Consider the following 18,506-nt stretch of genomic DNA (forward strand, 5'->3'; position numbering starts at 1 on the left):
GAGTAGAGGTCGAAGCCTACAGGAGCTTACAGGGTTGTTGCTATAAGGGTTTCCCAGCCATCTGAGTACAATGACAACTAAACATGACTTTCCCAAATAAATTATACTGTGACCTCTTTAGCTATTTTCCTTCTAATTATAAGAGTAATAAATATTTATGGACTATTGTGGACATTAAGCAAATGTAAAGAATTAGAAAGGAGAATATCACAATTTACTTCACCCCGATTCCACTAAATAGAAATACCCATCATAGCATTTAGCATATATTCTTTTCAGTCTTTTTCCCGTGAATATTTTCAATAGCTAGATACACTTATTTAGATGGATAGAATTTGCTATGCTATTTGTCTTTAACAAAAGTATTTTTTCATTTAACAAGGTATGGTTTTTATTATAGCAGAAGTACTTTCCTATGTCATTAAGAAATAACTCTTCATAAACAGCATCATTATTTTTGGCTCTAAGTAATCCATCCTTAGACATAATGTTAAGCGCCAAACCATTATTGAGCATGTAATAGGCCAGATACCGTGCTAGGTGCTTACCATGCTTATTAATTCTCAAAGTATCCCTATGATATAGGTAATATTATTGCCCACAGGTTTTCAGGCAAGGAAGCTGAAGCTCCGAGAAGTTCAATAATTTGCCCATGATTACCATGTGGCACGGATGAAATCTGAACCCAAGCCTTGCTTATCTGTGGTCCCAACCTCTGCACTGTACTTAACAATTTTTCTATTATCAGACACTTTTCCTTACTTTTTCTATAAGTAATAATATATTAAATATCTTGACATAAATTTTTCTGCATTTTTCATTAAATCTTTGGAATAGAATTCTAGAGGTAAAGCTATTGGTTCAAAAGAACCTAAACATTTTACGTACATTCAGAATATATTTTCTTTGACTTTCTTTTATTCCACAGAAAATATCCATTTGATATTTTCTATGACTGCACCTTGCTTTCAGTGTAACATGATTGCCTCACTTCATCATTGAATTCGATTCTTCACTTTCCAGTTTTAACTTGGTTTTTTAAAAAATTCATAAAGCGTTCTCTGTTGTACTAGGAATCATACATTTTATTTTAGAGGCTAACTACTTATGCTTTTTAACCTTTGTGTATTTAGCAAACTGACTGGCTTCAATGTGCAAATCAGAGAGATTTGCAACAATTTTGGAAAATTAGATATCTGCAGTGGCAGGCTATATTCAAGAAATTTTTATTTGTGAATATGAGAAGAGAAATCATAGTAAGAATTTGGAGTACTTTTTGAGCATGCTTTGGCTAAATTAAAGTTTGGTATAATGGTGCTTATGTCTTCGAAATCAGTAAAATTACTAAAGTGGTTAAATGTTTGCTTTTTTATGTGAAAATAATGGTCATCATGACGGTTATTTTCTGGCAATTACTTGTTTTTAATCATCAATGTCATCTTTTCTTTGGTTAGGTCTGCCTCTGTTGGTTCAAAGAACAATTGCAAGGACGATTGTACTTCAGGAAATAGTAGGAAAAGGTAGATTTGGTGAGGTCTGGCACGGAAGATGGTGCGGGGAAGATGTGGCTGTGAAAATATTCTCCTCTAGAGATGAAAGATCTTGGTTTCGAGAGGCAGAAATTTATCAGACCGTTATGCTGAGACATGAAAACATCCTTGGTTTCATTGCTGCTGACAACAAAGGTATTTTCAATCTAATTGGGTCCAGCAAATAAGATATTATGTCTACTATCAGAGGAGAATAAATAATCTCTTTGTTTTAATAAAATCTACGTAAAAGTCTGATTTCTTTTTTGAGGAGAGAAAATGCTTTCCTCTTCTCCACAGATAAATGTGCAATAAATGTAAAATAAAGCAGGGCAGACGAGTGATATGAAGTCATGATGACACTATAGCCAGCTTGATATTTAAAATATTTGTTGACTGGTATGGCACAGGAGCTAACCAACCAGAACAGAAGCTTCAACTAGAACAGAGTTTTGGGAGAACCCTGCCATGCTAGGTTTTATCCCTTTAGTTGCTGGGTCATAAAAAGTTCTGGAGGCATCTTGAGGGTTCAGGAGTTGCTTTGGGTGTCTAGGGCAAAGGAATACCATTGGACGTTTTGAATAGCAGCTGTTAATTAAACAGGATAGAAATATTTCAATATTTTGATAACTGGTACAAAGATACCAGTGAATGATAGTTGAATATTCATCTTTGTTAGGACTATACTTTCATCTGTACAACAGACCTCAACTCCAGGACTCTAGTTTTCTATGAACATTATTAGAATGGTGGCAAGCAAGATAATTTTAGTGAAATTAATGTACTTTGAGTATGATTTATATCGTGAGGTTTAACATTAACAACCCCAAATAACACTGCTTTATGAGATTTGTGGAATAAGACAGACCATCAACTTTTTGGTATTTAAATCAATAGTCATAAAATTTTGTGCATATGCCCAGTAATCAGGAACTAGATAATAGAGTTTGTGGATTACCTATGCTCTCTTTCTTCTTTTTGCATAGCTTTTACTCATTTAGCTGTGCAACAATTCCCTTAAAGGGAAACAGGGAACAAAGGTGAGCAAAACTTGATCCAGTCAATTATTTTTTTATTTGTATCAGTTATACTCATGAAGAACTTGGGAGAGGTGGAGATTATAACATCTATCTAGCCACAAATTATCTGTGGCTATCAGAAACCTACCATTACCTAGGAAAATTTTAAATCTATGGTTATTTCTATTTAATATAAGCTTGATCATGAAAGCATTTATGATTAATTAGATGGCCAAAGAGAAGTTTAGCGCTATTATACATTCTGGCCGTAGTTATGTTTGCTGATGATTTGTCTTTTCTGATTTGCCAGGGAGAAACTGAGCTTAAAAAAGGAAAAGGTTCTTTCCAAATTCTTAACTATACTATTGAAAATGAAACATTTCTTATTAAGCTGTTACGAACTTTTACTTTTTCTTCGTAACATTGAGCTAAACTATCTACTGGTTAGCTTCATTCGCAATGTTATGAAAGCAGTAATGACTGCAGTTATATGGGTCATCCTGATAGAGCTAATTTAATCATGACATTTATTGGATTATAAAACAATATGCACAGCAAAGATCACCCTTGATTGTCTCTTCTTCAGTTTAACTGGTCTACCTGTGTCAATGGCTTACTTGTCAGTGGCTTTGATTCCAAGTGGTCTGTAACGTCACTTTCATTTTCATGCATTTCTATATCTTTTGCAACATTTACAGTTTCACTCTTTAGTTTAGTCAACTGTCTGACAAAGACATTGATACGAGAGGGCAAAGATAGCCACTGGTGTTAAGCAGGGAGAGAGGTGTAAGTGTTAGTTTTATATGTGATCAGTTTATTAGTGAACTTTATCATGTTATGTTGATTTTTGCATTCCTAGGAAATGTTATCACTACCTGGATTTGGAAATTAAATACTTGGATAACCAGGAGCTCTTGCACATAAAGCACTAGGTACAAAAATTCCTTAGCAAATGTTCTTTAATTATAGTTCCCTTTCACTGAGGATCAAAACTGGTCAGGACTTCCCAGGGCTATTGTAGACATCTGATTCTGAAAGCTAAAGCTAAGTCTAGGGACTCTAATACCTAGAGAAATTTTAGGCTAATTTCTCGTCTGCTAAAAATCTTTTATAAACTGGATTAGCTTTGGTTAAATAAGGCAAATTATTTGAAAAGGTCTAGTAATTGTGTTTGGCACTTATATTAAGCTTTGAGGGAAATCATAAATTTCATATTTTGAAAGATGAATAATATGACCATCCTTGGAATGTTAGAGCTTTTATGATAGTAATAATACTTTGTGTAAATTTGTTATATTTCTGTTTTTTATTGGTACAATCTTTCTTAAAAGCTCAAGAATAATTTATAACACAACGCTGAGCCTAAATGCATCTCTCAGTAGTTTCTGCCATAATGTGGTTGCTATTACCAGCAGGTATTGATATAGAGGGAATAAGAAAGGAGTAGTTCAGTTGGTAGAATCACTGCCTCACAGCTTCCTATAGCGATGGTGGGTACATGTAACAGGTTCTAATATATCAGTAGGAATTCGTTGAGAATTTTCACCCTACCAACTTGGACTGTAAGTATTATCACGGAAGGAGTTAACTTTGCTTTGTTAACAACACAAATTTGCTTTAAACACTGACATTTGTTAAAAGCTTTTGGCTTCTTTCTCAACATAAACTTACAGCAACAAAATAACTTTTTCCTGTTAGATAATGGAACTTGGACTCAACTTTGGCTTGTCTCTGAATATCATGAACAGGGCTCCTTATATGACTATTTGAATAGAAACATAGTGACAGTGGCTGGAATGATCAAACTGGCACTTTCAATAGCTAGTGGTCTGGCCCACCTTCATATGGAGATTGTTGGTACACAAGGTATGTATTTTCTTTCCAATTTTTTTTCTCCTTGAATATGAGGATAGAAACACTAAGTTGTATTTTAGTGTTCAGCTGTGTTTTAGTTTATTACAAACAATTATCAAATGTAAAGAAACACTAAAGGTATTTTATAAAGCTGAAGGTTTTGTCATGATATAGCCAACTCTCATCTACATACTTGTCATTTTGTATACTATCCATAATAATATTTTTATTCCTAGTGGCTCTATCTTTGCTATTTACAATATGTACCTGAGAGATCTTGCTTTAGTGGCAAATGCTCTATTTTCAGAGAATACAAATGATTTAACTGTTTACCTTTGATAATTAAAATAATTAGAAAGAGTTATTCTGACCTTAAAAAAATACTTATATATCATGTACTTGAACTCCAAATAATACACACTGTCTCGTCTGTTTATTGAGTTAATAGAGAATTGGCTCTAGAAAGTCAGTCTAGCCACCATAGTGCTTCTCAGATTTGGATTCATGATCCCTTTAAACTCTTAAAGATTATTGAGGACCCCAAAAGTTTGTATATATGGGTTATATCTATTAATATTTACTATATTAGAAACTAAAATTGAGAAATTTTAAAGTATGTATTAATTTACTTAAAGTATAATAATTAACCAATTAAATATTAAAATAAATAACATAATTTTTAAAAGTTACATAATTTTTGTAGTACAAAAGCCAATCTAGCTAAAATAATGCCATTTTACACTTTTGCAAATCTCCTTAATGTCTGGATTTTCATACCTGTTCTTCATTCAGTCTGTCCCAGTATGTTGTTTTTGGTTGAAGTATGTGAAGAAAATGTGACATCACACAGATATGTAGTTGGAAAAGAGCCTTAAGGACCCCCAGGGATCTTTGGGCCCCATTTGAGAACTGCCGGTGTAGGGTAGTAGAAGTTTGAAACATGTTTTGTAAGAGAATATTTGCTGTGTTCTTATGTGGACGTAGCAATGCTAATACTTTCCCTACTTATTCAGCGAATATTTACTAGTGGTTACTAAATGTCACCTAGTGTTCTAAGCATTGGAGGCATGGTGATGAGTAAGACATAGCCACTGCCCTTATGTAGCCTACAGTCTAGTTGGGAGGGACAGATAATGCATGTGAATGAGTAAGATAATTTAGATAGTGATAAGGGCTATGAAGAAGACAAAGTGGGATAGTCTGATGGAGAATGACTTGGAATGTAGAATGGGGGTCAGGGAAGACCTTTCTTAGAAGATAACATTTGAGCCAAGTCTTCAAGATGACTCCTTTCAGAGAGGTTCAATCTCCAGTAATGAAAAAAGTGAATATGTTTACCTTATGCTTCATAGGTAAACCTGCTATTGCTCATCGAGATATAAAATCAAAGAATATCTTAGTGAAAAAATGTGAAACTTGTGCCATAGCAGACTTAGGGTTGGCTGTGAAGCATGATTCAATACTGAACACTATTGACATACCTCAGAATCCTAAAGTAGGAACCAAAAGGTAAGATAACTTACTTTGGTAGCATACTGAGACTTATGACTGCCCCATAAACATGAATGCCTGGGATATGTGTATAGGGAGGTGGGTGCAAATCCAAAGTGGGAAACCATTAGGCCCAAGAAAGCAAGAAGTCTTCTCTGGGTCACCGAGAAATCAGTGGCACAATGGTTATAAATCAAGAAGAGTTAGCATTTGGTCATATAGGAAGTAGCTATTTGTGTGGGGAGTCCAGTGGAAAGGAATGGTGGAAGTGATGGTGATATATTATTTTTAGCATGCCACATCTGAGAATAGTTTTCCTACAGAGAGGAGGAAAAAAATGTTAGCAGTGTATAGCTCCTCCAAAGCCTTTATATCAATACTTCAATACCTCGTAAATGAACTGAAACTCAGGGCTAGTTCTATACGTTCAGGTCCTAACAACAGATATAGAATCAATACACTGAACTAGATAGGTGATATAATATATATATCTATATAATATAGGTGATATATATATATATATAATATTCTCTCAATATTTAAAAATATTATGTAACATATTTACCTATAGTTGTACTTATCCATAAGTCTGCCCAGTTGATGTGTATTAAGGTAATATGAGTTTGGACACAATTCCCACTTTCAAGGAACAGAATCTCTGAAAGTTAAGAACAAGCATGATTTATATAGAGCATACCACACGTATGTCAGGACAGACCCATTAGTAATGGGATTCCTGTTGTTTTCTTATTATAGCCAGACTGTGGCCATATGGCCAGCATACTTCTGTTTCCTTTCATTTGAATTTCAGGATCTGTGCTACTTTGGCATAATTCCAGGTTTCTTGACCTTGAAATCAGAAATAACCAAAACACTTTCCTGGAGTTGTTAAAGGCCCTTGAGAGTAGAGAATTTCTAAGCTGTTATAGTTAGCCTACAAGCCATATTTGAGATTCCAGGCCAGTCCCTCTGAGTCCTTCACTTTGTTCCCTGGGAGACTTTAATGGGGCCCCAGAAACACTTCAGGACAATTTATTCAGACTGGGCAGCCCTAAGGGACCTCTTCTTTTTTCCCTTTAAAAAGCAAGTCTTAACTTGTCCGTCAGGGAAGTCTGGGATGCTGGATTCCTTCAGAGAATCTAAAGCTTTTAAAATATTGGGGAGAGTGTTGCATCCTCACCTCAATATTCTGAGAAATCCTCGAAATAGCCCTAAGACAGCTAGGCTCAGTCAGGTCCCAGGGACTGTAGAATTTTTGATTTAGTCCTATTCAAGCAAGGCTGTAATTTTATTGGAGCCAATATATAATATGAATATATGTTTTGGAGCCAATGTATAATAACATTGTTCATTCAGAGCAGGTATTTGTGGAATGATGCTGAGCACTGTGTTGGAGTACTGGGCCCACCATGATGAATAGAACATACTCCTTGCCCTCAAGGAGCTTTCTTGGCTACAAACTACTGGGAATTGAGTCCCATCTTTCCTACTGAGTGCTTTCCAAGTATTTGGCTCCTGGCCCACAGGCTTTAACACTAGGATGATCTCTAGTTCTATTTAAAATGTTTTTAAAATTATCGTTCAATAATTAAATAAATTTATAAATATATAAAACACACAATTATGTCAATAGATGCAGTAAAAACATTTAAATAAATTTAATCTCCATTATTGATAAACACTCCCAACAAACTAGAAATGAAAGGAAACTTTCTTAATCTTATAAAGGACTCCTACAAAAAACTTACAGTTAGCATCACACTTAGTGAACCCTGGCCCCCTGCATTGGGAACGCGGAGTCTAAACCACTGTGTCACCAGGGAAGTCCAGTTAGCATCATACTTAATTTTATTCTATTATAGTGGCGCAGATCAACCTGTAAATTTGATGTAAACTGCCTTAACATATCGTATATCAGGATTTATTAACATTGTGTGTTACTGGACTGCTATAAAATCATACACAGAATCTGAAGTGTGCATGTTTTTGAAGGTACATGGCTCCTGAAATGCTTGATGATACAATAAATGTGAATATCTTTGAGTCCTTCAAACGAGCTGACATCTATTCTGTTGGTCTGGTTTACTGGGAAATAGCCCGGAGGTGTTCAGTTGGAGGTAAGATTTTGGAAATATTCTTTGTGTCTGCCTTTCCTTGATGCGCTAATTCAATGCACTATATTGAATCGTTTCTAAATATTTAAGAGATTACCTTTTGGCGATATCTTTCCAGTGGCAAAAGTGGAGCATTTTGAACAGAATGGAGATTTTAGGTTGTGATTACCGCTTAGTTCTCCTGATAATTCTGATTTCCATAATAATACTTTGCAAAGCACTTGAAAATTTTCTTCTTTGAGCTGTATTCCTATTTTATATCAGAAATTAAACCCAAGGAAGCTAAATGACTTGCCAAGGCCGCAGGACTTAAATTGAAGTCTTCTGGTTCTCGGGCTTTTCTTGTTCATTTCTTTCCGGTGATGATGTATGTGTGGGCATTAAAGTGGAGGACAGAGGTAAGCAAAAACTAACTTCCTGACTCTACTGCTCCCAGCAGTTTAGAGATTAATAATGAGAGGAAGAATTTGGGAAGATGAAACCCTGTAAATGCAGTCTGATGAAGTTGTTTCATCAGTGGAGAAAAGTTAAATCCTGGTAGAAAATGATTTAGATTTTTCAGTTTCAAGTGAGACAGACTTAGTCCTAAACCTTGGTTTAGCAACTTCCTGAATGTCTGACTTTAGGTGAGTTATATGGTCTCACTTTCCTCATCTGTAAAACGAAGATAATAAAACTGACCTCTTGGGCTTTAAGGATTTAATGGACTAATTCAATTAATTCATGTGAAGCTTTTTGTATAGAGCCTGCTCATAGTAAACATTCAATGAAAGAACTGTCATTATTAAACCACTGTCAGTTTTTGCATTTTGTATTGATGTCATTTTGCCTTACATAAATCTCATATTTAAAAAAATGAAAAGCTTAAAATTATATTTGAATGAGAAAACATGCTTTCCCCCTTTTATTCCTAGGTTAAATAATAAAATATTCAGGAAGATGAAACTATTCACAGAAGCAATAGACTTAGAGTGGTGCAGAAACAGAACATGGACACTGGAATCCCCAAGCCTGGGATCGAGTTCCAGATCTGCCACTTACTAGCTATGTGACCTTGAGAAAATTCATGACACTCTTTGTGCCTCAGTTTCCTGATTCTGTAAAAATGGGATAATATGGTACTTTCTTTAGTCAGTGCTTTCGAGGAATAATTAGTTAAAACATGTAAAGGGCTTAGGAAGGTGCTTGGTAAATAGCAAGATTCAAACATGTTATTATTTTTTTTAATTTCATACTGATATTTGTCTAGATTTGCTTTTAGATTTTTGTCCTTAAATTTTCTTCAACAGTTGAAATGGTAATTTAGTTAACATGATTTGAATTTCATTTTCTAAATTATGCCAATCTTAAATATTTAAATTAAAAGAACTATAGTTTAATTCAATTGATTCTGTAAGGAAATTCTTGAACTCAGGTAACATTCTGATAATTAAAGTCAAATCTTTGTCTATTATTTGAGACTCTTTAAATATTAACCTTCACGTTGAACTGTTCATCTTCAAATACCTTCGGCCATTTCTCTGGAACATTCTCAGATCTAGTAGCTGTAAAATCCAAATGTAAAAAACTCAGCTCTTAAAAGACTGCCTAACAATTTTCAAAAAGAGAAAGCTATTGTGTTTTGAAAAGGAGAAGTATACTTCATTCATGGAGAAATATACGTCATTCACAGATCAGTGAGGCTTGCTGTAAATTTTGTAATTAGATATTACTCCTGAATTGCACAATGGCATTTTACGAAAATCAAAATTTACATAATTTTCATAATATAAAATTATATTTTTATAATTATTAAGTTATGTAAATGTAACATGACATTTTATTTAAAATTATATATGTATAATTATATAAAATTATATATTTTATACAGTAATTACATATACTTTTGTCTCATATAACTTGTTTAATTATCAAAATTATATAAATTTTCATAGTATAAAATTTCATAAACTTATATAACTATTCAACTTAGTGCTTTAAACTTATATCTTTGGTTTTACAATGATACATAATTTTAATAAGCCTGATTTTCCAGTTTTCCAGGGTACCACTAGTGCCTAGAAAACTTAATTGGTATTATTTTGAAGTAAACATCTTTGTTTATTATTCACACTGGGCAATTTATTACGCAACTTTTTTATAGGAATTGTTGAGGACTACCAGTTGCCTTATTATGACATGGTGCCTTCAGATCCCTCAATAGAGGAAATGAGGAAGGTTGTCTGTGACCAGAAGTTCCGACCAAGTATTCCGAACCAGTGGCAAAGCTGTGAAGTAAGGCTATGTTCTTATGTATATTTTTCCCATTATAATTTTGAGGTAAGTATCAGGGTGGATTTTCAGAGGCCATAGTCCTCTTTATCTAGGCATCCAATTCATTTCATGTATGTAGGTATATGTCTTCATATAAGCTTCAGAAGGATTTTATTCCCTTTAGCTGTCAGTATCATAAGGCTAAGTTATGTGGCAGGAACAACCTTGACATCCCAGTGACTTCACACAAGACTTTATTTCTTGCTATGCCAAGTCCCCTATAGGTTAGGCAGCTTTCATTGGAATCTGTGCTCCCTGTGGTGATTCAGTAATCCAGGTGACTTTGATCTTGCGATGCTGCTATCTAAACACACAGTTTCCAGAGGTCTAGGTCAGGAGAAGAGAGGAGCTGGAGGGTCACACACTGGCTCTCTAATACTTTGGCTCAAGTGACACATTTCATTTCCACTCATGGTTCATAGACCAGAACGAGTCACACAGTCCCATCCAGCTGGAAGGGAGCTGGGAATGTCGGGAACACAGGCATATTCGGTGCGTAGTCAATGTCTGTGCTACACAGAGTATTACAATTTCAGTCATCCTTAGAGTCAATAAATTATTCCTAATCCCTAACTTGCTGAAGTTTGAGTTTATTCTCTTCCATCAGAAAAGCTTCCCCATGGCAGGGACCATTGTTGTTTATCTCCTCATCTTGTACCACGCATGTAGTAACCATCATAGAGCAGACATATTGCAATGCTTGTTCTGCCTGTGTGAAGAGAGAGACTTCTCTAGCTCCCACAGGAAGTAAAAGGGAAGGTGGAGGAAAGACTATAAATCATCTAACTAGTTCCACAACTATTTTAATGCTTTAATCTCCCCCATCCCAATTATGACTGTTTGTCTTCTGCCATATTTAAATGTAATGCTTGAGGTGATTTTTTTGGTGACATCTTTTAGTTTTGGCTCTGTCATATGTCATATCTTATACTGTTACGTTTTTCCGCATTTTTCCTCTCCTTCATGTTTTGCTCAACTCATTTCCTATTTAAGGCAAGATTTATGTCCTGATATTTCTATTTTGTGTAGATAGCTTACCTATATACTCATTTGAGAAGAGAATTTGAGGCATTTATAAGCAAATTGAAATTAAATTAAAATTTTTTCTGATATTAACCATTTCATGCATATGAGAGGATATTAACATATATGTAAAGTTATATGTAAAGATAATAGAATTCATGACCAAGTTTAAAAAATAGAACACTTCCAATACCTTTGAAGATTCCTCACCCCTCTGAGAGGCTACTATTATAACTAATCATTTTATTATTGCCTTGCTTTGCTTTAAAATTTAGCCATACATATATATATATATGTACGTGTATATGGCTAACTTTTGTTTATTTGTGAAATATATTAATGACACTATAGATATTCTTCTTAATTTTTTTTACTTTATATATGTATAGCTATAATCTGTTTATTTTCATATCTGTGTAGTATTCCATTGTATGTATCTAATTTCTTTTTTTCACTCTACTGTTGATTGTCACATGTGTGATTTTTAGTTTCTTTTAAAACAATACTGCTGTGTGTGTGTGTAAAAATTATTTCTTTAGGGTATAAAACTATAGATTCTTTTGGGGTGCCTACATAGATGATCATATCCCCAAATAATGAGAGTCTGGGGACTCATACCTTTCTTATTGCAGTTTCTAGGATTTCCAGTATAATGTTGTGTGAAAGTTATGATAGTTTTGCCCCTTAAAACTTTGCATGTCTTACCTTTGACACCTTTTTTTATATTAGTTTTGTTTTTTATTGTTTGTTTTGGAGTTTTTGTTTTCTTTTTAAAATTTTCTTTGTTTTTTGTTCTGATTCTGTGAAAAATGCCATTTATTTGTTTTGTTTTAAATATACTTTCACTTTTTACTTATGTTTAGACTTTTCTCTTTGCTTTTTAAAATGTACTTTATTTTTAAAATATTTTATATCATTTAATTCTAGCATCTAATGTTTTGATAGGTTTGATTTTCCTGTTTGTTGTTTTGACTAACTCTTGCTTATGATACTTTATTTCCTCATCTTCTTGTGAATTTTCACTATGAGCTCAGGCTTACTGCAACGTTTTAAGGCTAAGGTTTGATTTTTTCTTTACCAAGATCAAAGATTTAGACAATTTTCTTCACAAAGTTCCTTCTAAGACCAATTCATCCTTACAGTCTGGACTTTGTAAATGTCTTGATCTGACACCTCCTGTGTGCTTTGGGCTGTATTTCCTGTCTTTCACATATGGTCCATCAATTCTGAAATTCTAGACTGTGAGATCAGCAAATGCCATCAGAGCAACGCCTTGCTTCAGTGATTTCTTATACCTCTCTAGATTCATGCATTCTCATTGTTTTCCCCTCTGAGTATTTATCTTATTTATTTACCAGTTCACTTATACTGATTTTTTTTAATTCAAAATTTTTGATATTAGTATTTAGATCATTATTTTATTGTGGCATAATTTACATATGATAAAATGAATAAATCTTAGTATATAGTTTGATGACTTAAAAAAAAATGTATATGTGTGTACTTACCATCCAGAGCAACACAGGGAATTTCCAACCCATCCCTTATCCATTTTTGTCTTTCATGCCCTTTCTTAGAATATTTTAAAAGATAGTCATTCTACCATATTCCCAGAATTTTCAATTAAAAGAGGATTAATAGCCTCCCTCTATAGGATTAATATCTGTGTTTTGACAGGATTTTTAAAAATATTTTAATTCCACTACAAAGATTTTAAAGAAAGTTTACATATTCTGAAAGCCCAAGGGCAGAAATTGTTAGCTTTTTTATACATAACATATATAATTTCTTAATTGAAAGCATTTTATTTTCATGCAGCTTGAAAGAAGAGGAAAATTTTCATAAAATGCATACATAAAATGCATAAAAAGATTAATTGTTTCAAAGATTATTGATCATCTCAAGAAGATAAAGCTATTCAATTGATTTCACTTACTCTAAAAGGATGTTGTGTAAGGTGGCCATATTCTCTTTCCTAAAATTACATTCAACAGAGTAGGTGGAAGACAAATAAACAACTAATCACTAAACAGAAAAGACTAAAACAAATGAAACTGGTCCATCATTTCACATTATGCTAATCAAACATGACCTTAAAAATGATAGTGTAATTCCATAAACCAAAATGCCACTGAGCAAAGGCTCCCTATCATCTCCTATAGCTACCTTCAAGGTCCACAAATGATGGCTTCAAATCATCTAGCAGATCAGTGGGCCCTGTGCCTTTGCCTGAAGCCAGAGGAGATCCCCTGGCCCCTTTCTGAGAGGAGACACCTGGCCTGTCTGAGAGAAGACACCCTGGTCTCCCTAGGAGAGGAGGTGCCCTGATCTCTGTTTGAGCGGAGACAGCCTGGGCTCTGTCTGAGGGGAGAGCCCTGGTCTTTCTATGCTAGAAGTTGACCTGGTCTCTGTCTGAGGGGAGAAACTTTTTTCTCTGTTTGAGGGGAGAGCCCGGTCTTTTTCTGAGAGAAGTCACCTTTGTCTCTGTCCATGGGGAGACACTCTGGTCCCTCTCAGGGGAGATGCCTTAGTCCTTGTCTGAGGGGAGACAGTCTGGTCCCTTTCTGAGAGGAAATGTCCTAGTCCTGGTCTGAGGGTAGATGTCCTGGTCTCTGAGAAGAGACACTCTAGTCTTTTTCTGAGAGAAGTCACCTTGGTCTCTTTCTGTGGGGAGATGCTCTGGTCCCTCTGAGGGGAGATGACCTGGTCTCTGTCAGTGGGGAAATACCCTGGTCCCTTTCTGAGAGAAGTCACCCTGGTCTCTGAGAGGAGACGCTCTGGTCTTTTTCTGAGAGAAGTCACCCTTGTCTCTGTCTGGGAGGAGAAGCCACGGTCCTTGCCTGAGGGTTGATGCTCTGGTCCTTGTCTGAGGGGAGATGCTCTGGTCCTTGTCTGAGTGGAGATGCCCTGGTCTGTGTCTGGGGGGAGATGCCCTGTTCCTTGTCTTAGGGGAGACACTCTTGACAGGATTTTTGAAGTGATTTGGCCCTGATCTCCTTCTCATATTGATTTAAGTTTACTATTTCTGTATCAGAGCTTAGCATCGATTCCTGTGTTTGTGGCTTTTCTTCTCTCGTACTGTGTTTTGTGCTAAAGACTTTGATATTTTCTCTCTTAAAGGCACTCCGAGTCATGGGGAGAATAATGCGCGAGTGTTGGTATGCCAATGGGGCAGCCCGCCTAACCGCCCTCCGGATTAAGAAGACTATTTCTCAACTTTGTGTCAAAGAAGACTGCAAAGCCTGATGATGAGAATTGTGTTAAAAAGAAACCTCTCACATCTTTCTTTCTCATTTTTCCTTTTTATGTGAATTTTTTGGCCTTTGTTTTGTCATCGTTGCTGTTGTTCTACCTCAAAGATAATGCAGTGCAGTATTTAAGTGCCCAAAGGCACCATGAAAAAATAACTAAAGTCAAGTATGGGCTGCAGTTGACTTCATCCACTCCCCATGTTGTCTTTAATTTTATTTTGAAAAGCAACACATCAACTCATCTTTTTATTTAAGAAACATATTACAAAAGTGTAAAATAAGCTATATGAAATAATGAAAGTTATTAAGGTTTTATTTTACTTGAATCAGGAGCACATGAATGAATAGAAAAGAAAATATAAAAGCCCATTGTTTTTTCCTGAGATGAAAACACGTTTATTAAAAATGTGGCCTGGAGGATGTTATATCTAAACAAAACTTTAGATCATAGAATCTGTGGTTTTCTCTTTAAACAGGATCTTTTAAAAATTAAATATTGCTCTGAACTTTAGTATACAAAACATGTAAAAGTAGTGCTGCTCAGGTGGAAGATGGAAGGGAGATCAGATCACTTCCTTGGTTTCTCCTTCCCTGTTCTCTTCATAATCCACCACCACAGCAGCCCCTGAGGCAAACAGTTGGGAAGTCACAAGGTTGTTACTTTCTCTTATTTTCAAATGAGACACCTGACACCTTGAGACATTGACAGATGTCCCAAAGTCACATAGCTAGTGATAGAGCTGGCACTAGGTCCAAATCTTATGATAATCCACATGATAGTTAGCTAGCTTCCTACTTTCCCTTTAATTCCTATAGCATTTTCTCTCCCTATGGAGAAACAACATCTTTCATGATGGAATTTGTGGTTGGTTTAGTCAAACGGAAGACAAATTAAGTTATTTTGCAGAATCATAACGGATCTGTATGAACTCTTAGGACAATATCCACTGACATTTTCCTCATAGAAATTGCATAGTCACCCTATTTGTTAGATGAGTTTTAATGTTCTCTGAATACTTCCAGACATTAATCAGTCATAAGGTCATAAATTGTCAGAGATGTCTTTAAGATGTATTGCAGAGGTCCCTACTACTTTTGTACATATACATTTAGAAAGAGAAGAACAGAAAAGGAAGAGGCTACTAGGGGATATTTTGAGGAAAAATTAAGAAAACTCTTAAATGAAATATGATAACCAAACCCAAGCAAGGGTTATCAGTAAAGAGATATTCCCTTACCCTTTCAAAATGAGCAATGGGTACAGAAGGCTCATGATAATTTTGCTTTTATTCTATTTCCTGTGGAGACAAAAGTGATGCATTCTGAATAATACATGGAACATTAAATATTTCCTTCAAATCTATAATTCTGCTTTGGTGAAGGAAGATTTAACATGGTATCGTTTATTGTTCTAAAACATTGTTTCCTAAACTCTGTTCCTTAGAATGCTCTTCTGAGATGATCAAAGACCAAAAGTGTTCTTTGATAGATTTTTAGAAAGTGATACCGCATATTAGTATATTATGTGCTTTGAGGAGTCTAGCAGTAAAAAAATGTTACTTGAATTTCTTTAACTGGATTTTCCAAATTATTTGACCAATGGAACTCTTTTATAAAAAACGGGAAACCTTTTACTAGCCCACATTTTAGTTTCTACAAAGCATGACTTGGGTAACAATGTTCTAAAGGATATACCTGTGTATTATCACATAGAGCACAATCTAGTGACTACACTTCATTCCACTATGGAAATGTGTTACTAAACCCATCTTCATTTGACTAGGATGAGATATCAAAGGCAAAAATCTGACAGCTGTGGTTTACATATACCTTCATTCTCATTCATGCAATTATCCATTCATTAAAAAATGTGGGGCACTGCATATCTTCCTTGCCACAATTTTGGGTTCAACAGGGAAATTAAAAGGTGGATAGGTTCTGCCCTCAGGGATTTTAAAGTCTAATTTGGGAATGGGAACAGGGATGTGGGTGTGTAGGGGAAGTAAATTGACAAATGTGAGGATGTCTTGAATTCTATATGACTGTGGGTTTCAAAAATTGCTCTCAATTTGCAGCACATGTAGGAAGTATCTTTATTGGTTATTCGAGACAATCTAAATTATGTAATCAATTTTTAAAAGTGCATATGGGAAAGAATTCTAAAAAGAGATTCTGTGAAGGAGTAATCTTGCTTGTGCTTGTTACCTTGGTTTCTCATAGATTGTTTCTGCATATATGAGAATGAAATTATTTATTTACTATGATTGTACTATAGTTTCATAAAAACAAGAGTAATATTTCCTCTTTTATTCACATATGATGGGTGAATATACTTATTTAATTTTTGAGAGAAGGTGTTTTATAATCTCCCATTTTCCTTGACATTATGTTTTATAATCTATTTGAAGGTGTCCAAATATAATTCCATATTTTTATTGAGTCAACTTCCACTGTAGAGAAATCTGTACATTTTGAGATATTTTTCTTGTTTTTGTGTTTGTTAACTATAACTCCTAAATGAATAGTCTTATATTTCAATTTCCAAATGCATTTTTAAAGAAAGAGGGTAGGTTAACATAAATTATAAGAAAAAGTTAAAAGTTTTAATTTTTCCTTAACTTTCAGAATGATTATAAATAGAAAATGCTCATTTACAGAAATATGATACAGTTTAGAGCATTAGGCAAATTTACTGTATATAACCTATGCTGTTAAACTTTACATTATTTCTTTTTAATGGAGTCATTGTGTAATATTTATTTCTTTTGAATTGTGTTACAAGCAAAAAATATTCTTCTTAGGCTCAAAGTGTCAGTGTTCTTTGCTCCTTTCAAATATTTTGGCTTTGGGTATAACGTGAAGCTTGGGAAAATGCTATTTATGAAATTTCAGTACTGTATAAAGTGGTGATGGGATTTATATGCAGCATCACTTCCTTAAACTAAGGGAAACATCATTTGTTGTCAATATTTCAGCATGAACTTGTTGCCTTATAAGCTAAGCATTTAAGTGTGTAATTGGTACAGATTCTGTTGTGTGCTTTCTTCTGTCTAAAATATTTGGCATGTCACATCTAGAATTCTTAATTTATGTTCTGACTTGAAAGTTAAGTGAAACATGACTGTGTCGTGCACTATTTTAGGTATAGCACTTGCTTCTCATCTTTATACTTTCAATTAACTTTGCATTTTAAATTTCCATGATTATATGAAAATAGTAACCTGATTGCAGTGTCTGAAGACTTCAAAATCAGCTTTTATTTTAAAATGAAAATCTACAATAGATTCACTAGGTTAGACGTTCCATAAAAATTTATTATTTGTAATATTTCTACCTTAGTAGAATTATTAAATAAAACAAAAGAAAACTACTTCTACTATGCTGGATTTTTGCCACCATGTGACTTATTGGGGCAGAGAAAACTCAGGGCTGTCTTAGAATTTACGCAAAAGTACCAGGGAAACTACTTAGCAAATCATCTGAAGGCAGGGAGCTCACATTTGCCATTATATAAAGTTCAACTTAAAATTAGTTAGCAGGGAATAGTTTCTGATTAATTATTTAAAATAAATACGGAAATGTAATTCATTTACAAAAATTTATTTAAAGTCTGGACATTTTATTTCCCACCAGGAAATTAAGAAAGTAAAAATAGCAAATGAGCAAAGGCAGTTGATGTCTTCAATAATTGTTCCTTTAAATAAATTTACAAGTACAACATTTTAAGTTATTTGGAAATGTTTAAGAATTAGTATCTTAAAATGGTGTCATTGTGGTTTCTGAAGAGATTCTAAATATTTTTTCTTTTGTGAAACATATTCTTCTGTGTTTGATAATGTTTTGTATTAGCTCCCTCCACAAGCTAATACCTACATCGACTTGATGCATTATTTAGTGAAGACAGTAATCCCT

General features: G+C 34.3%; 1 protein-coding gene across 1 annotated transcript in view; it reads left to right on the forward strand.

Annotated features, from left to right (window-relative positions):
- Positions 1-15,888, forward strand: part of ACVR1C (activin A receptor type 1C) — a 41,410-nt gene extending 25,522 nt beyond the window's left edge. Inside the window, exons 4-9 of the mRNA XM_029225760.1 lie at positions 1,455-1,685; positions 4,247-4,414; positions 5,755-5,911; positions 7,886-8,010; positions 10,151-10,281; positions 14,464-15,888. Coding sequence (XP_029081593.1) covers positions 1,455-1,685; positions 4,247-4,414; positions 5,755-5,911; positions 7,886-8,010; positions 10,151-10,281; positions 14,464-14,589 — 938 coding nt within the window. The 3' untranslated portion in view covers positions 14,590-15,888. The remainder of the gene's footprint in view (positions 1-1,454; positions 1,686-4,246; positions 4,415-5,754; positions 5,912-7,885; positions 8,011-10,150; positions 10,282-14,463) is intronic.
- Positions 15,889-18,506: the final 2,618 nt, after the last annotated feature.

Source organism: Monodon monoceros, unplaced genomic scaffold (genome assembly GCF_005190385.1).
Source record: "Monodon monoceros isolate NGI ecotype Baffin Bay Population unplaced genomic scaffold, NGI_Narwhal_1 Super_Scaffold_16, whole genome shotgun sequence".
NCBI classification, from domain to species: Eukaryota; Metazoa; Chordata; class Mammalia; order Artiodactyla; family Monodontidae; genus Monodon; species Monodon monoceros.